The sequence below is a fragment of the Microcebus murinus genome, chromosome 8 (assembly GCF_040939455.1).
Source record: "Microcebus murinus isolate Inina chromosome 8, M.murinus_Inina_mat1.0, whole genome shotgun sequence".
NCBI classification, from domain to species: Eukaryota; Metazoa; Chordata; class Mammalia; order Primates; family Cheirogaleidae; genus Microcebus; species Microcebus murinus.
In genome coordinates, this window is record NC_134111.1 from 77,854,578 (window position 1) to 77,875,136 (window position 20,559).

At 36.2% G+C, this 20,559-nt stretch overlaps 1 protein-coding gene across 1 annotated transcript in view; it reads left to right on the forward strand.

Annotated features, from left to right (window-relative positions):
• PARD3B (par-3 family cell polarity regulator beta) overlaps positions 1-20,559 on the forward strand; it is a 970,516-nt gene that overhangs the window by 434,113 nt on the left and 515,844 nt on the right. Inside the window, exon 4 of the mRNA XM_076005852.1 lies at positions 19,295-19,404. Within this exon, the coding sequence (XP_075861967.1) occupies positions 19,295-19,404 (110 nt within the window). The remainder of the gene's footprint in view (positions 1-19,294; positions 19,405-20,559) is intronic.

A 20,559-nucleotide genomic window follows, 5' to 3' on the forward strand; every position in this document is an offset into this window, starting at 1 on the left:
ATGTACAGTCCCCTTTGGTTGTGCTAAATGGCTTGCCACTAACGTCATGTGTAACTTCCATTATCTTACAGGAGTTGTGTTTCACAATGGGTCCCTTGAAGAATAAATTGGAAGAAATTAATGTTTCATTTCTTAAGTGTTACTCGGGGACTATTGACAAAATTTGTGCCACAGTGTTCTCTTGGGTAGTCTGGTTTCCAGATTTTGTGTTTTGGTTTAACTATGCACATACTTGCAAATCAGGAAGGAGACGTCATGTTATTGGTGTTTCTTTATCCATGAAGTTCAATCACTTATTTGAGTTCCTGCTGAGCAGAACTGCAAGTCTCTCTGGGTTTAATATCAGCCTGGTTCTGAGGTCCAAGGCTGACTCCTATTCTATGTTTTTGTCCTACCCCTGGCCATGATCCCCTGACCTCTCAACACAAAAAGTGTGTACACTTTGCACCTGATCTGATAAATTGAGTCAGCAACCTGTATTGCTGATTTGTTAGTTAATTCTGTGTGTTCTGGTTTAGACCTACCTGTATCTTTACATGACTGCTCAACCTACACCTGTCCCAACTTCCTCTAATTTTTCTTAATTTAACAAGCATTCATACAACCCACAGTATGCCAGACTCAGGGCATACAGCAAAGAATAGGCAGACAGGATATCTGTTCTCAAAGAGCTTTCATTCTGGTCATTGGAAGTTATATATGTAAACAAATGCACAGGACTATCTCTGATGGCAACTGTGCAATGAAGAAAATAAAACAGGATAAAGGAATAGAGAGTAACTATTATAGGGCAATCCTGGGAGGAGAGGGAAAGGCAGAAGAACACTGTAGACAGAGGGATCAGCTAGTGCAAAGACACTAGAGCAGTCTGGGTGAGTTTGGAAAGATGGAGAGCCATGAAGGAGACCAGAGTGGCTGGAGAGTAGTGGGCAAAGAGGAGAGGAGCTAGGTGGGAGAGAGACAGATCACATAGAGTCTTTCTTTAAATTTTATTTTAAAATATTTAATTTACAAATAAGATTGTACATATTCTAGGTATACAAGGTGATTATTTGATCTGTGTATACATTGTGTGCTGATTACCAAAGTCAAATTAATGAACACATCCATCACCACCCTTAGTTAGCATTTGTGTGTGTGTTTATGTGGTAAGGATACTTAAAATCTTCTCTCTCACCAAATTTCCAGTACACAATACAGTATTATTAGCTATAGTCAGCAGGCTGTGCATCATATCCCAGAATCTATCCATCTTACAACTGAAATTTTCTACCCCTATACCAACATTTCATCATTTCCCCAACTGCCTCATCCCTGGCAACCAGTGTTCTACTTTCTATTTCTATGATTATGACTTTTTTGGATTCCACGTATAGTGAGATCAGACAGTATTTGTCTTTTTCTGTCTGGCTTATTTCACTTAGTGTAATGTCCTCCATGTTTATCCATGTTGCCGCAAATAACAGAATTTCCTTCATTTTATGGTTGAATGGTATTCCATTGTACATATGCCACATTTTCTTTATCCATTCATCCATCAGTGGACACTTAGGTTATTTCCATAATTTGGTTATTGTCAGTACTGCCGCAATGAACTTGAGGGTGCAGATATCTATCTCTTTGAGAGACAGACTTAATTTCCTTTGGTTATATAATCAAAAGTAGTATTGCTGTATTATACAGTAGTTATTGATTTCTGCATTTTTAATTTTTTGAGGTACCTCCATACTGTTTCCTATAATGACTGTACCAATTTGCATTTTTAGCATATACAAAGATTTCCTTTTCTCCACTGCCTCACCGACAGCTAATATTTGTTATCACTTGTCTTTCTGATAACACTCATTCTAACGGGTGAGGCGATATCTCATTGTGGTTTTGATTTGTATTTCCCTGATGATTAGTGATGTTGACCACCTTTTCATATACCTGTTGGCCATTTGTATGTTGTCTTCATAAAAATGTCTATTCAGGTCTTCTGCTTATTTTTTAACAGGGTTATTTGTTTTTTTCTATTGAGTTCTGTGAGTTCCTTATATATTTTGGATATTAACCCTTCATCAGATATATGGTTTACAAGTATTTTTTCCCAGTCCATAAGTTGCCTTTTCTTTTTTTAATTGATATATAATAAATATATATATATACACACACACACATTTGTGGGGTACATAATGATCTTTTGATGCATACAATGTATAGTGATCAGATCAGGGTAATTAGCATATCCATCATCTTAAATATTTATAATTTCTTCGTGTTGGAAACATTTAACATCCCCTATTTTAGCTATTTGAAAAATATATATTATTGTTAACTATAATTATCCCACAGGGCTATATAACACTAGAACGTATTCCTCTTATCTAGCTGTAATTTGGTATCCTTTAACAAATCTCTCCCTGTCTCCGATGTTTCCCTCCTCTTCACTGTCTCTAGTAGCCTCTGCTGTACTTTTTACTTCTATGAGATCACCTTTTTTAAAAACTTCCACAAGAGTGAGAGCATGTAGTATTTCTTTCTGTTCCTGATATATTTTGCTTAATATAATGTTCTTCAGACTCATCCGTGTTGCTGTGACAGGATTTTATTTTTTATGGCTAAATAGTATTCCATGGTGAATATATACCACATTTTCTTTATCCCTTCATCTGTTGTGGACATGTGGCTTGACTCCATATTTTAGCTACTGTGAAAAGTGCTGTAATAAACATGGGAGTGCAGATATCTCTTTGATATACTGATTTCCTTTTCTTTGGATAAATGCTTAGGAGTGGGATTGCTGGATCATATGGTAGTTCCATTTGTAGTTTTTTGAAGAACCTTCATACTGTTTTACATAGTGGCTGTCTGAGTTTACATTCTTACCAACAGTGTGTAAGAATTTCCTTTTATTTGCATACTCACCAGCATTTGGTATGTTTGTCATTTTGATGATAGTCATTCTAACCTAGGTGAGATGATATCTCATTGGAGTTTTTATTTGCATTTCCTTGATGTTTAGTGATGTTGAACATTTTTTATATACCTCCTGAGAGCTGTCTATTCAGCTCATTTGCCCATTTTTAATCAGATTATTTCATTTTGCTGTTGAGATGTTTGAGTTCCTTGTATATTCTGGATATTAATTCTTTGTTAGATGAATAATTTACAAATATTTTTTTCCATTGTACAAATTGTCTCTGTTGATTGTTTCCTTTGATCTGCAGAAGCTTTACATTTTCCTACAGTTCTACTGGTCTACTTTTGCTTTTATTGCCTGTACTTTTGGTGTCATAGCCAAAAAATCATTGCCAAGATCAACGTAAAGGAGATTTTCCCTGTGTTGTCTTCTAAGAGTTTTATAGTTTTGGGCGTTACATTTAAATCTTTAATCCATTTTGAGTTACTTTTTTATATATAAAGTTCAAGGTTCAATTTCATTATTTTACATGTGGATATTCAGTTTTCTCAGCATTATTTATTTGATTGTCCACTCCTTATTGTGTACTCTTGGCACCTTTGTCAAGGATTAGTTGACCATATATGTGTGGGTTTACTTCTGGGCTCATTGTTATGTTTCGTTGGCCTGTGTGTCTGTTTTATGCCATATCATACTGTTTTGATTACTATAGCTTTGCAGTATAGTTTGAAATCAGGATGTGTGATGACTCCAGCTTTGTTCTTTTTGCTCAGAATTGCTTTGGCTATTTGGGGCCTTTTGTGGTTCTATATGAATTTAGGATTGTTTTTCCTATTTTTGTGAAAAATGGGTTGGAATTTTGATAGGGATTACATTCAATATGTGGATTGCTTTGGGTAGTATGGAAATTTTAAGAATATTCACTTTTCCACTCAATTAACATGAGATGTCTTTCATTTATTTGCGCTTTTCTTCATTTTTTTTCATGAATGAAGGGTTTCAATGAATAGTTTTCAGCATACAGATCTTTTATCTCCTCACATGAAAAAAATGAAGGGTAAAAATCATATGATCATTTCAATACATGCAGAAAAATTCAATCTTTCATGATAAAAACTCTCAAAAAATTATTTGGCAAAGTTCAATATCCTTTTGTGATAAAAACTCTTCATAAATTAGGTATTGAAGGACTGTATTTCAACATAACAAAGAATCTAACAAGTTCACAGGTAACATTATACTCAATAGCGAAAAGATGAAAGTTTTTCCTCCGAGATCAGGAACAAGATAAGGGTGCCTAATTCTCAACATTTCTATGCAACGCAGCACTAGAAGTTCTAGCCTGAGCAGTTAGGCAAGAAAAGGGATAAAAGGCATCCGGATTGAAAAAAGAAGAAATTGTCTGTTTCCAGATAACATGATCTGTGTTTATAGAAAACTCTAAGGATTCCACCAAGGAATTGTTAGAACTAATAAACAGATTCAGTAAAGTTTCAGGATACAGAATCAACAGACAAAAATCAGTTGTGTTTCTATAGACTAAAAAGGAACTATCCTAAAAGAAAATGAAGACAATAATGCCATTTACAATAGCATCAAAAAGAATATAATACTTAGGAATAAATCATATACAATCTTATATATCTTGGTTAGAAATTGATTGTATTCTAATGGATATGGCCAGAACAAGTATTTGAAGCATGAGCAGGGAACTGCCAACATCTGATTTATATTCTTTATCTGTTTCAGCCTCTTTGATTTAAGCATGATATCCAGTCCAGACTGCTGGCCCTATTGCAGCTTCTGCCTTATGTTTTGACATCCATTTTAAAAATGTTCACAAATATGTGTGCACTGCTTTTCCTTACTTTGCTATGTCTAAACTACAGATGAGTTTTATTTCAGGTGTCAGAGCCTTTTTCCTGTATGTACCATTATTCAGTACCACTCACAATCCCATCCTCCTGCAGGCGACCTTCTTCACCTCTAACAGACAGACATAGCCCCTCCTACCTCTATGGTGTCTTTGTGCCTAGAACCTGTCACTTCTTACCTGGTCCTGTAAGTCTCTTTCTTCTATAGGTTTGGAGTTCTTCTAAGATATTCCTTTGTCTAGTTCCTCTAAGTTTTCCGTAGCTTCTAGCTTACTGCCCTAGACATAGCAGGGGATGGATGGATGCATGCATGGATATGTGAATACACCCTAAAACATTAACTCACATATGAAGCCTTCTCCAACAGCTTCAATTATTAATCTCCCTCCTCCTATAGCACATCCCAGTGACTGCTTGGACACTCTTTAATAACATTGTCTTATGCATTGTTGTGTACAAGTCAGTCTCTTAGAGCCCTTTGGGGGTCAAGGACTATGTCATAGTCATTTTTGTTTCCCCAGGATTTAACTTAGTTCCTGGCTGAGCAAGTTTCCAGTAAATGCCTGGGAAAAATAAATGTGAAACAGGACATAGAACTCCAAAAACAGAAGGACCATGGAAGTGGATTATCAGACAGAATCCTGGGTTAGATGTGTTTCTTTAAGGAGTTTGTACAATAATTCCCCAGAGATTTACCAAGCCAGTTGAGGGTTGCAAACCTATCAAACATCCTCCAGGAAAGCAGCTTTAGAATTTTCTTCCCCCAAATGTTTCTTACCATAACTCAAAGCCAGAAAAAGATTTTTTATTGCAACCAAGTATATAACTGTTCTACAAAGCAATGTAACTTTACTGCATAGCACAGTGTGACATTTTCTGTACCATCTATGGTCTAGAACACTGATTGTTACCCCTTATACTAATTTCAAGACTCACACCTGGAATCCAGATGCACTGTATTTGTTGAATATCTGTATAAAACTAGCAGTAACCATATAGCAACCAAATAAAACAAGCCATCATTGGCAAACAGAATTAGGTTGAGTACTGGTAACATCTGTAATTTAGAATTGAATTATTTGATGTTGAAAAGTTGCTGAGGGTATGTCCGTTCTTCATTTAGCCCATCATATGCAAGTACAACATTGTGAATATTTTAGGTAAATGTGTTGCTTCCAAAGTGAAACTGTGGGCCCATGTAGATATAGGGAACTTAACATTTCTTCTGCCAATATGTTGATATAAATATTGCTGTTGTTAAGCGTGCACAAATAGCACAACTATTTCAGTCTTTTTATCTCTTTAAAACTAATTTAAATCTGAGCATTAAAAGACTGTTTGATACCATATGTTTGTTTTAGATAGGAAACAAAATCTATTCTAAACATAAGGGCTTATGAAATCTGTACTCTAAACATAAGGGCTTATGAAATTAGTATATAGGAGTGGAAGCTATGGTAATTGTTTCATGGACACAGATTCCTCCCATCATAATGTGTGTGCCCCTTTGTAATGTGACTTTTCTGCTCCTCTCATCCGGGGGGTGGGGTCTATTTCCCTACCCCAGGCTAAAATGTGTTACTCATACGCTTTGCTGAGAATCCAGCATTTGCTGGGTAGTAATTCTTTTTATTGTGGTATGTAAGTCTAGTCTGAAAGTGCTGATTTTTTCCTTTTGAAGACTGTTTAAAGGGTACTTTTGAAAGTGACCAGGAGCTATGCACAAGGAGCATCACAAGCTTTTTGTGAAAATATTAGATAGACTTCAAGCATACAACTAAAGACTGTCACAAACTAGAAAGACACCCATCACACATCCTACTTAGCTGTGTACATGAAAGGAACAAATTAAAAGATTTACTGATGTCACTGGCATATCTGAGCATTCAACCTATTTCATTTGGAGGCCCACACACCTTATCTGTAAAAGCAACTCTGTGTTTTCCAGTCTAGATAGATAACATAGAAAGAGATGACCTAGGCAAGCACAGCACAAAGGCAGTTCTGATAGCATCCGGACTTTCATGTATAGCTTATAAGGCCAATTCCTCCTTTTCTATGTCAGCCTTTTTTGAAAACAGCACTGTATATTGGTTTGCTTGCCCTGAGAAGACCTAAAAGATGAGATTATGATCCTTCATGTCAAATTAAAGAATGCTCGTCTGAGGAACTATTTAACAGGTTCTAAGGCTGGCAGATTTAGATACTGGCCTCTTATCAACACCTTCAATTTAATGTTCTCATAGGTGGTTGGTCTGTGTTGTTAAAGTGTGTTATCAGATTCCCTCTCAACTTGGTAGGTTGTGCTTTAGCTTGTTATTCTGTGACTTCTGTCAATATTGTCTATTCCATGCTATTCTGTTACAATAAGTACTTAGCTAGCATACTGCAATGCTTATGGATAATGAACTAGAATTACAACGGAATTGTGACATAGGCTAGATGAAACAGGTATTACCTTCAAGTAAATATACATATCATGTTCTGATATAATTTGGTTTGTGCATAGGACCTGTGGGAAAAAAATAATGGCATAAACTTTCTTGTTCTTAGAATCCCTTAAAAGAGAGTCATGGATTTCTAATCTTTGGCTTATTTGATTTATTTATAGTTGATAGAGACCCAGCCATTCTTTTGAGCCTCAAAAATCAATTTGTGCAAAATATTTTAAGGTCTAACCAAATTCTATCTTCCCCATATTTAACATTAGCAGACCCTCTATGTCCAAATGTTTTTCCCTTGAAAGTTAGAACTATAATGCTATTAATAAGAGCAGTTTGTCTCTCTTTTTAAAGAATCATAGAAACACAATCTAGGCTTGGCATTAGCTCAAGTGGTTAGTTCCTCATGCTGGACTTTCCATCTGTCTAATCTCTGAGCTGGGGTTCGAGACCTGCAGGTGCTTTCTGACCCTTAAAAAAAAAAAAAGGAAATACAATCAAATTTTGTACCGATGGCCTTTGGATTTTGATGCACATTTAATTAGATGCCAGAAATTACATAGAAAAGTCAATAATAATCCATGGATCATTGCCCTGCTATGTTGCCAGATGAATTAGTCTGCTGGGGTAATGTTCTCCAGCTTGTGTAATGGACCTATTTAGTAGCAAGACAGCAGCCTTATGAAACACCTGGGTGGTCCTCCAGGGTACTTTCAGGGGATCGGATTTCAGTTATCTCATGTGAGGCCACAAAGGCTTGGACAGCTGGGCCAGTGCCACACTGAGGACAGAACATGACCTCTCCCTACCAGATGTGTAATGTGAAAGGTGCCTGAGGTTAAAGCCAATCCTTGGGCTCTAGGAGCAGCTATGGGTCAACAAGTGAGGTCGCAAGCCACAGTTGCAAATGTTGGAAAGTCTCAGTGCAGGAAAGAGTCAGATTTTCCTCTGGCACTTTCATTAGGCATGTTCCCTGCCAGAAGAGCCCACTTTGTGTGTTTTCTGGAATGAGCTTCAGTGGATTGACCCCAGTTTAGAATTTTAAGTGCTGTTAAGTAGAAGCGATGCCTTCCACATCCATCAGAAGAAAGGGGCCCACGTGGTCCTTTGCTACTACACAGAAAACAGTATTTGGGATACACAGGCATTGGAATAAAACCATCTTTTAAGTGTTCCTTAGAGATAACAGTTGCTCTATAACCCACCACTCTTTTCCAGTCCTGTCAGAGACTTTGAATGATACAATAAAACATAATGATCAAGGGTTTCAAATGCAGCTGATAAATCATATAGATTTGTGCCTAGGATGCATTAAATTGACTTTTGGATGTTTCTCATCTATCAAGAAGGACTTGGTGATTTGAATTTAGTACTTTGATGCTGCCAGTAATTGTTTGCAACTGCATCTCAATGGCCTGAAGGCATTGCTTATTTCTCCCTTTCTCTTCTTACGAAGAGCTAGTGAAGTATTCTTTTATAGGCTATTCTGAACTCACTGAGGCTGTAGCCTAAAATTTAGGACTAAAGAATGGTTATAAAAACACTTACTGGAGACCAATATCAGTGTCCTATTGAACTGTCCTCAATATGTTCCATGCTGAATCAAACAATATCCCAAGTTCATACCCCCTCCACTGGATACCTACTAAGATTCACTTTATGGTTCTTACAAGGGCATTAATAACCAAACCATGGGGAAAAGATCCCTCCACTTATTCTTTTAGTGAAGACATTTCATATATTCATAAGCTACAAATAATCTTTCCGAAAGGTGTTTTAACCAGTTCCTCAATACTTGGAAAAAAAAAAAAATGCTGTGGATTGTCTACCTTGAGAAGCTTCACTGCTATTTGAATTAGATTAAATTAAAACTCACCCGTTTTTAAGGCCTTCTAGCAATGTTCTTCTAACCAGATTCCTTAGTCTTCTTGGTCACTTGCTCTCCTAGTCATTTGGTTCATGCCTATTTTCTGGCTGAGCAAATTTATCAGTATTCATGTATAGATGTCCATCTCTAGACTCAAAAACGGTGTGCCCATATTAATCATCACTTTACATCACTATATTATTTTGTGTATCTTCAGTTCAAAATTCTGTTTAAATTCAGCTCATCCAAAGAATATTTTCAGGTATACTCAACTATTATGCTTCCAGCTATTCCACGAGTTGCCACAAATCTTATGAATAGAGATTAACCTCATAAATATCTAGGACTGTAAACTATAGGCTATAGAAAGCTGAAAGACTAACAGACAGGGCAGAAGATTCCTTCAAAAAGCACAGTAATTGACAAGATTGGAACCAGTATCTCAGAGCCTCTACTGGGATTGTTCAGCATCGGTGTTAATGACACTTTTATGTTCATTTACCATTAACTAGCAAGGCTGATAACATATGCTGCATTAGTGTGAATTGTGTTTGTTTTAAAATAAATGTTGATGCTGAAGAAAAAAGTGTTAGGTGAAGGGAAACAAACCAGACAGTAGTAATTTATTTACATATTAGATGCATACAGCCTTTTCATGACCCCAAAAATTCCCTTGTCTGGGGCATTTCAGATTCCAGAGGTTTCTGAACTTAAAGGTGGATTTCCATGCCTGTAGCTGTTTGGTTCAGCTCAGCATGCATCTGTTAAGTGCCTACTCAGTGAGCAGTCCTGTGATTGATTGGCTAAGGTGAGTTCCCGTCAAAGATCCTACAGGATTATATTGTTCCATCTTACTCCCCTCCCCGTCACTTTCTCTTTCATATTCCCATCGAAGAACTTGTTTTATATCCCAATCTTTATTCATGTACTTGCTTATTATCTGTCTTCCCTCAACAATCCACAAAGTCTTGAGGAACAAGACCTTTGTGTGTTCTGTGCTGATGTAGCCAGAGTGCCTACAAGACTGGCTAGCATATTTTAGGCATTCAGTAAATATTTAATGCCTAAATTAAAAGGAGACAAAAAAATACTATATAGATAAGATAAAGGATGTAACATCATCTAAAAAGATACAGAAGCAGATCCACATTTTGTGAGATTCTAAATGTACAAAATTTGGAGGGATGCTATTTAAGAAAAGAGCTAAAATACAAAAAAATTATATAAAGAAATTCTTATTTAGAATGTGAAAAAAACCACAATTTATAAATTTAATAGTTGATATACTACAGATGTCATACAAAATGAAAATATTAACAATTGAAAATATCTCTATTTTTCTCTAATTTTGGCTGCATATTCTTTAGTCACCTCTCCATATGTAATATTGTTAATAGATTGAATTAATGGACAATCCATTTTTTTCTCTAGCATGAGTAATCAAATGATTTTTGTTTAAATAATGATATTTGGTATATGTAAACATGGGGCCTCATATAGACATACTTACAACTGTGAAACTGCTACAGGTTTGTGTATCGCTAGCATGGAAATTTTAATTCTGTGCTGCATTTGCAAGTGTGTTCTGGATAGGTGAGAACTTCCCATTTGTCAAGATGTCAATGAGAACTGAAATTATCATCTTATAATTTGATACATTTAGTGAGTGAAAGAATTTTCCATAGACTAGCTTCTGGCTTTGTATATGTATATGTGATATCTTGAATTTTCCATAGACTAGCTTCTGGCTTTGTATATTATATAACTTTGCTCTGGGGATCATGTAAGGGCTCATGCAAATGGCGGCCCTGGAAGTTGTGTTCATTAGCTCCGTGGAAAATATTTATCTGGGTGTCCCAAAGAAGTAGAGATTGTTTATATCTGTTGGGACCAGACCTTAAAGGTGTGACAGGATTACAACCTACTGCAGAAAATAATTTAGAGGGCAGGTGACTCAGGGCACTTTTAAGCAGTGGCAGGTGGTCCTGTTAGGCATATACCACATGGCAAAGAATGTGGTACAAGATATAGAGAGGTAGGTTGGGGAAATCACTGAGATTCTTGATGCACATGTGTTGAAATCCTTCCCTTCCCATCTATGATTCAGGAGCTTTTGTTTGGACTTATTAATTCAGGTATCTGTTTGTTTGTTCATGTTTTCTTTCTTTTTTTTTTATAGTTTATGCCTTTCAAAGACCTGGACCTTTGCTTATACTGAACTTCCTCTGTATCTTGTCATTGTTCTTAATCTAACACTTGAGACCTAGTGCATGTTTAAGACCTGGAATTAACTCACTTTAAGTAGCATGAGTAAATTGATACTGTAAAGTATTTTAAACAACTTGAAAAATTGTGTATTTGTGTATATCAACTGGATAAAATATGAAAACTTCAGTAGAATAAAATGTGTGTACCCTCAGGATTATGGCAATAATACACTTCGAGTTGAAGGCACAGCAATCTTCAGAGAAAAGTGTAAGTCCCAATAAAAGCCAGTTAAAAACCCCTTCACTTGTTTTTATTGCATTGACACTCCAATTTAAGCAGCCTTCCAAATGTGAAAAGATGCTTTATAATGCATGGGCTTATTCGTATCCATTGTGTAGTCAGTGACTATTCTGTGAATTACTTGCATTTGTTCCATCATGTGTTAAACAAATGTGGTTTTTGCAATCTGAAATGAAAGAAAAATGATACTAAATGTTAGTCAACTTGAACTTCCTTGCTCCTTTTATGGCAATACTGGGAGTCTCTTTTCTAATGGAGTGATATTTAAAGATTAAAGTTTTTGAGCTGCTAGAATTTGGCTTGGTTTCTCTTGTGTGGTTTTTCCATCACAGTGTCTGAAAGCATATCACAGCTGCTGTGCTCATCACAGGCCAGGCACCAAAGCAGGTCAGGCACTCCTGCGGCGAAAGTGATCTCTCCTCGGTACTTCGCCATAAATTGTGCTGCTATTGATATCATTACCAATTTTTTTATGGGTCTCCAGATTTCAGGGCCCTGCAGTTTGTTAGGCATCAGCTGAAAGGCCCTATCTGATCCCCATAAAATCCACACAAAAAGAAAATCTAGTTGTCTCCAAAAACAAATGATGTAGCACTTTCACTAGTCTTATTTTACTGAGATATTGACAGGAGTAATAGGAATACTGGCAAGGCAGGTAAATCATCTGCGAGAGAGACGGTGCACTCTGGGAGAGGAGTCAGCATGCCTTGACTAGTGTGTCAAGTGTCTTGCAGGACACACCCATGTGGGTTGATGTTTGCCTCCTAGTGACTCAGTTTCCACTTTCCTTTCCTTTTATCTGTATCTTTCTACCAAAATCTATCTTTCTTCTGACCTCTTTAGACTGAAAGAATTGCTGCTACATTAGATGTCATTCCTTACTTCCCTGCACTTACCCACATAGAGAATGTGAGCCCACAATAGAAAAGTGTCAAGTGAATAAACTGAAATAGAAATTAAGTCCAAAAGACTGAGCAACTTAATTTCTTTGGTCTTCAGTTTCCTTATTGGCAATATAAATTGTACAACTACCTCTTTGCAAATCTGAATGAGACTGCGGTGTAGACCCTCTTGCGTATTCATTTAGCCGAGGAGGGAAGGCTGGACTTGGAGGGGGAGCAGCTTCCTCCAGGTGACATCGTGCCAGAGCCACCTTCAGTGCCAGAGCCACCTTGAGGAGGCAGGCTTTCTGACCCACATCTCTCTGCACCATATCTCTGGAGGACATACCCATATTTCAATGCCAAACTCATTCAACAAGTGTTCAAGTTCAGGATAATCGAGAGGCATTGTCCTAGTGCTGACTAGTTGCAGAGTCTATTAAGTAAATGTATTATAGGAAGCCAAGATGCTGCCTGTGCTGTCTTTCTATACTATTAATATGGATTACCTGGAAGATTATATTTCTTCCTATTTCTTTCTCTCTTTTTAAATTTACAAAAATTTTAGCCATTTACAATTTGCTTTCATCATGAATGTGAAAGATTTACCAATTTAGATGTATTTCAGTTCAGAACCTTTTGTTCCTGTTCATATTTATCTTGCTATCCTAAGTGTCAGCAGCAGTAAGAGGAGAGAGTATTCTCTTTCTTCAAACTGTCCAAGTGCTTTGATAATTCAATAGCACCAAAGGAATTTCTTAGTGTGAAGAAAAATTGAGAACCTGAAAAGACTAGCCCTTACCCTTCTTTGCACATAAACAGGTTATCATGTTCCTCCCAGTTCCTTTCTTTATCTTCCCACTCTACCTTTTCCTCTAGGCTCTCCCGTGTGGCTTTACTAACCACTCATCATTCTAGATACTCCTTCTTTCTGAAAATTCTGGGAGAATATAAAACCCTGGCTTTTGTGTTATTTGGCACGTGATGCCATTAATAGACCTATACTTTATCCCCCTCTTTTCTTTTCATTTGTTTACCTCATGGTTTGCCTCTACCCACTGGTTTTGGAACCCTATGTTATTTCCAATATCAACTTCATATTCATCTTTGTGAATGCCCAATTGAAAATCTAGTCTTTGGTTTCTCACGCATTTCAAGACATTTTAGATTAAAAGCCAATAATTCTAACACTCAATGGGCTGGAGCCAAGATTCATGTTTTCTCTGAAACAAATCATAGCAGTTGCCAAAACTTCCCTATTGCTCTTCCTCAAGCCAGAAAATTGAGAATGATTTTTAGGTGTCTGTTTTTCCTTCCCCTCATTTGTCTTGTATATGTTGTCAGTTGGTAAATTCTCCTGTGTTCTCTTCCAGTTTCTCACTCCGTTTCTGCCTAGGACTGCTGCCGCCCCATTCACCTTCTTCACGTTTCCTTCCAGCCCCTCTGTGGGCAGGGCGGCCTAGCTCTTACAGGGTGTCTTATCAGCACTTTCACTGTGACCCCTCCCCCCAGCTCTCCAGATGTCAGTCACCTTAGGATGAAATGGCACCAGTATTGGTGACAGGCTGGCCTTCTGGTTTTGCTCAGGAGAATCATTAACCATCTTTAAATAAATAAATCCTTGCTGCTACTCACCATACAATTTAGAACATGTGCCTTTGTGACTTTTGATGTGGGGCTCATGTTTAAAATCACTGTTTGTTTTCTCTGCCACCTGCATCATCATATGTTATATGATTCTTCAGGACCTTGGTTTCAATCTCTGTAACTGCCTATCCTTCAAAACCCCCAAAACATAATAGTAAATGACATCACCTGTCATTTAAGCCAACTCCATCCCAACATATTCCCCAAATGTAGAGAAAATCCACTGAGAGAGAGAGAGAGAGAGAGAGAGAGTGATTTTTAACAGACAGAAACTTTATAGATAACACTTCTCATTGGTGTCGGCCATTATATCTTGCACGATTCGTTCGTGTACCAATTTTAGTCTTCATCTAGTTTTTGCCTCTTTCAAAATTCTTTTCCTCAAACTGAATTAGGTAACCCCCTCCTTTGGGCTGCTTTAGTGACATTTAAAAGGAACATTGGGTAAGTATAATTGTACCCCTTTGAGCACCAGTGTCACCGTAATCAAAATGGTGATGACTTGAGAATTAGAAGATTCACCATCGTTCATAGACACCTGGGAACTGATGCCACTTTCTCCTCCCATGAGGATGTAGCTTGACCAATGCTAATTGGCTCAAAGCCTGGGAGAAGCTGATACATCTAGCCATCTTCTTAAAGGAATGTACAGTGAGTGTTGTATAAGTTTTTTCTGAGTGTGACTTAAGTCCTGAGTATAGATGGGAAGTGTTTTAGTAAGAATCCAGCTTTTCGTGATATGGCAAGACCCTGTAGGATGTGGTCACCAGCAGCTGCACACCCAATCGGGGACTCTTCTGCCCCTGCCCCAAGTATCTGTTTCTGTTAACTTCCTTTAAGTTGCAGCCTGTCTGGCTAAATGAGAACTTTGTCCAGCTTACCATGTGTGCATTCATTGGTATGAGTTCTCCTATGATCCCTGCATAACTCACCTGGAACACTATACTGGTACCTACCTCTCCTTGTCCTGAAATGTTCCTTGTACCCACATGTCCTTTTCTAAAAGATAAGCTGAGAGTAAGATGAACATCATGACTGTTCTTCTTAGTGTCATCATCTGCCCCCTGTGTATGTCTTGGTGTGTGGTAGCACTGCAAATATTTAACTGTGTGGAAAAACATGCAGTTACATGAGAGTTTTTGCTTTAAAGTATGTAACATTCGTATGTTATTTGGGCTTTGCCTCCAGTGTCTTTTAAACCATGATTTCAAGGAATACTGTTGTTCCTTGAGCTGAACTGAGTGCTTTTGCCTCTAAAATCTAATACGACTCTCAGATTAGCTTAAAATTACTAATGAATAGCAATTTTCCCCCATTTTTGGACTTTCTTCCTACCCCATCTTTTTTTTAATGTCACTGTGGTTTATTGGGAAAATACAAAGTATAGGCTAGTGCATGTTTTTAAAGCAAAATGAAAGAGATTAGAAAGCAAGAATACGTATTCTCTTTGGAATAGAAACATGCATTAGTTTTAAATAATAATTAGGCACTTAAAAATGTAAATGTAAGACAACATTTTAGAAGTATAAACTATAGTCACATTCCTAAATTCTGAGATGTTTTTACAAACAGAAAAGCACAAGCTTAGAAAATATATTTCCAAACAGAAATAATTTCCTCTTTATTAAAAAAAATGAATTAAATTCAGTATGATAGACCAATGATTAAGGTACTGTCTAGTAGAAGAAAAGAGCTTCTGAAATTTACATATTTGATTAAAATATAAGCATTTGATAAAACTATTACAATAGCATACAGTAGATGTCATAATGAAAAATAATATATCAGAAAAACAATGAATTCTAGACTGAAAATTTTACTTTACAACAAGGCACTTAACACATCGAAATGGTACAGTAAATTTCCAAAAGAATGCAATTGGCTACCTCTCAAACCTTGTAATAATATTTCTTTTATGAATATACTATAACATAACCAGACATTTTCCAGCATTAATCATTGTATAGGAGATAAATTAAATGATGAATTTCAGCTTGGCAACTAACTGGATTAGCTTATGTTCATAGTTTTTTCTTTTATAGGACAGTTTAAAGTAATTCCACAATAAAGCACTCTTCTCATTGATGATTCATTTAGAAATACAGCATAGTTAGGTTAATCAGTAATAAATCAGAACCTATAAGGTGTGTATCTGTATGAAAACTTATCTTTGGGTCCATTTTTTTGTTGTTGTTTCATTTTGACTTCTGTTGTAAGGTTATATCTGGTTTGGTACAGAATTAGACTTTATTTACATATTATTATGAAAATTAACTTTCAGGAGTTCAGCTTTTTGAGCAGATAACACTGTTCACAACAAATAACAAATAGTATTACCTTCCCTTTCCTGGTGAGGATGGATTTCCTGCATGAACATTGCATACCCAACAGTGCCATGTTCCATGCATGCCTTAATTTATTTCTGCCTCCCATCAGTTGTGTTACATGCGATTATCAACAAGTTTTAAATGTTGCAGACTGAGTCACAGAATAGTCCAAGTCCAATGTTACAGGACCAACAAAGGTGAAGCTCAGTTTATTTGACTTGAAAATAAACTAGTCCTCTCCACTGTGCTGACACATGACAGAGGTGTTAGTTTCTGTCTCTACTGTTAGGTTGTTAGCTCCTTTACTGAAGAGGTTATGTTTCATTGACTCCTCCCCCACCTCCAACAGGAGGTTCCATAAAACTAGAAGGAATTGTGTCCCTCTCATTTCGGTTAGCTTTGCTTGCAAATTGTGACTTCTGCTGTACTATATATGCCAGGATTTGCCCAAATCATCTTCCGTACTTCTTATTCCTTGTGTTGTACACTAGGACATATTTTTCTTTGTGTTTAAATCAGAACTCAGTCTCTTTCTGACAGTCACCCTCAAATGGAGTTTGGCAATTTAAAAATTCTAAGAAGAGTTGTTTAAAACTCTTGGAGATAACAGTTCATATTTAAAGATGCTCATTATTAATTTCAATATGGACTGATTTGCACTTGTTATTAACACATTAAGACAGCCAAAGAAAAATTAGAAGGTGACTCACCAGGAGACATTCAAGTGTGGAGTGCAGAAATGTAGAGAAGAAGAAAACTTACTCCCGATGAGCTGAGAGTCTGTTTAAGAAAGATCTAGCCATCTTAAAGTTTGTTTTTAATGTTCAAATAGCTGATACACTGGTACAAAACTGTCATCGTCATATGGGAACACACTATAATACTCTGGCATATTGATTGAATATACAAACTTGAATACACGTTATTATAAAGCTGTATCTTAAATAATTTAGTATTCTGTTATTAAAACAGCATATATTGACAATAAGTGAGGAGTCATAGGCGTGTGTTGTTAAGGTTGAAGGAAAATTATCTACTGTGGCTTCTTTAAGAAAAATTTATTACCTAAGAAAAATCATGTACATACTTTCTGTATATTCATATATCCGTATATGACTCAGCTGAAAAATAAATTTGTCAGTCACTAAAATTTTCATTTCTGTGCCTCTAAATCAACTTTGTTTTTTTTGGCAATGAGAAAAATACCTTGGTGAACCATAATGTTTTTCCTTTTTGTTTGTTTTCTCCAATTCAAGATTGATTGTAGTGTACTAGTCTGGTTAAATGCTTGGAAACCAAGTTTGTTCCATGGATTTTGCCCCATTTTCTTCTTAATTTTAAAAAGAATGGGTTGCTTCTGAGGGTATTGCATTTATACTGACTTGTTCATTTCATGTTACTGATAATTGAGAGGTTAAATCTAAAAGGAGCTTAGTCTTCAGCTCACCCGAGGGAAGAAATAAAATGTTTTTTCTTAATATTTCATGGTACTTTTTTTTTTTAATGCTTCTACTCTTCATGTTTTTTTTTTTTAAATGTTTCATTTAGAGAACAATTTCCAACCATACAATTATTGGTATGTCTGTTACTTAAGAAATTTTTGCAATGGAGAGTGTGGGGAATAAATGTAGTGATGTCTACTAAAAAAGAAATAAAGGAATGTGATCTTGGACTTTATAATGCCTTTTGGCATAGGTCTGTATCCTAAGCATGTTAATTTCTTACTATGAAAGAAGTTATTTTTTTTAAAAAAGCAACTTCTGCCTGGGCAAGGATGAAAAATATTAGCAATTCTATGCTTTGTATAGAATGAGAATGTTGAAGCACATATAAAAATCAGGTTTTGTAAATAACTTACAAAATAGATAAAAAATGTTCCTTGAACTGCAATAGCTTAAGAGGGTGGGGAATTATTTTCATATTGATATATGGGAAATTGCATTTCAACTGTTTTCCACTCTTTTCTCAAAAGTACATAATAAATAAAAAGTTAATTTTTATATGAGAGTGATTTTTAAACCACAAGCAGATTTTTTTTTGAGATTTTTCACTGTAGTGGCCAATTTTATATGAAACAAATTATTTTAGGCCTAATTACAATCAGGGTAGTTAGACTACTAGCTTTGCTAAGGTTGAATTTTATTTGAACTTTCTAATAGTATGATCTTTTTTCAGAATTTAATAACTGACTCAAATATTTAATAGTGGAAGCTTTCATTAAATTAAAAAGAAGTCAGGATATATTTTTAAAAGAACTAACTTACTTTATCAGTTCTGTCTGCTTCAGGAGAAAAGGAAGAGAACAGAGCCAATTTCTTTGTGTACTTAAATAGACATTAATGCTATAACCCCAGCAAATAACATATTTCAGTGTGTGTGTGTGTGTGTGTGTGTGTGTGTGTGTATCATCGTTCAAAGATTCGGGAAGCACCAAATGGCAGTGATAACTATACTTCTGGCTCTACTGAATAGCAAATTACACTGTGTGAACCCCTTCATTTATCTGCTGGATAATCATTCTTTTTAATACTCACATATGTTTTCTATATCAGTTTTTAGATTGTACACTGTCAACTTTTGCATTACATAACAGTTTTTGATAAATACAATGGCTTATTTTGAAATGCAAGTGGGGAAAGATGAGAGCTATAAGATTTTGTTTCTATGTGTCATTCTATAAATAGATGACAAAAGATCATTAAATGGATTAATTTACAAGCATCCTTAGAAATAGAATGTTTTTACATAAAAGCATGTTGTAAACCTTTTTAATTAAAGTGCATTGTGCTATGCACTCTCTTCCCACCAGGGTTCTTTTGACCTCTCTCCTTGCCCTTTGTCCTCCAGGTACTCCCCTGCTGGTGAGGAGAAGCAGCGACCCAGTGCCAGGCCCACCTGCTGATGCCCAGCCAAGCGGGTCACACCCTGGTGGCCAGAGTCTCAAACCTGTTGTTCCAGTAGGTATCCTGCTGTTTGCATTTCTAATGAAAGATCAAAGTGCCTTACCCATAGACTAACTGGAACTTTGCAGTCTTAACTAAATTGATAATTAGATAGAGATCTTTCCATAGGAGATATAGTATTAATTACAGTGATAGGTACTATAACCTATTACTCATATATAGTTATAGTGATAGTTACTATTTATATAGCACTGATTATGTGCCAAGCACGGCCTTAAATGCTTTTCATAAAGTCGTCCAGACTTCCACATCAAGGTAAGCACAAGTTTTTGTCTCCATTTTACCAATAATGAAATTGAGGCACAGGGAGGTTCAGTAATTTGTTTCAGGTCACATAGCTAATAAGTGCCAGAGCCTGGAATTTCACCCAGATGGTCTGGCTCCAAAGTCCATGCTTTTAACCAGTACACTGTGCTATTGCATTTGCTTCATCTTCCTGCTTCATAGTACCCAAGGATATAGCTTATGTATTTTTAATGTGTTAGCACAATGCTTTGCAAAGTCATACCATGGTGAATGGGTCCAAGCTCCCAATATTAAGGGTATGTTGTACCTGGATTGGATTTCTATAAACCAGCATTCAGATTGATGAAAAATAAAATTAGATACCCAAAGTACTTAAAACCAGATACACTTATAACTGCTGTACTTATAACTGGTAGATTAAGTGGAGAATAATTTCCCAAAGAGATGATAACCTCCTTCCATATAGGGCTGTGGGATCATTCTGTTAAATCCCCAGTTGCTTTGAAGAGCTGTAATTGTGGATAATCCTTTCAAATAGCCTGAGAGTTAGATTTTGGTTAATGGCTACATATCATTGCAATATGTGATCTTTAATAACATAACCATATTTAAAAGTCTCCTAAAAGCAAGGCACTTTCTTGTTTTAAGTCTCTACTGTCCATAGTGCCTTAAGAAAAAAACAAAGCATCATTTTATGTGTGTATAAGGATGCCAAATTAGTTAAACAGATTCTCCCAGGTTGGTCTTCTCAAGAAACAGTGCCAATGTGTATGAGATAGGAGTCACTATACAACATCGCTGGGTTTTTACTAATAGATTTGTGGCAATATTTTGGCTTATTTATTTTCTTAAGCAAGGAAGCAAGTGTCTTGTATGTATTTTAGATGTAATGTTTTCTCACTA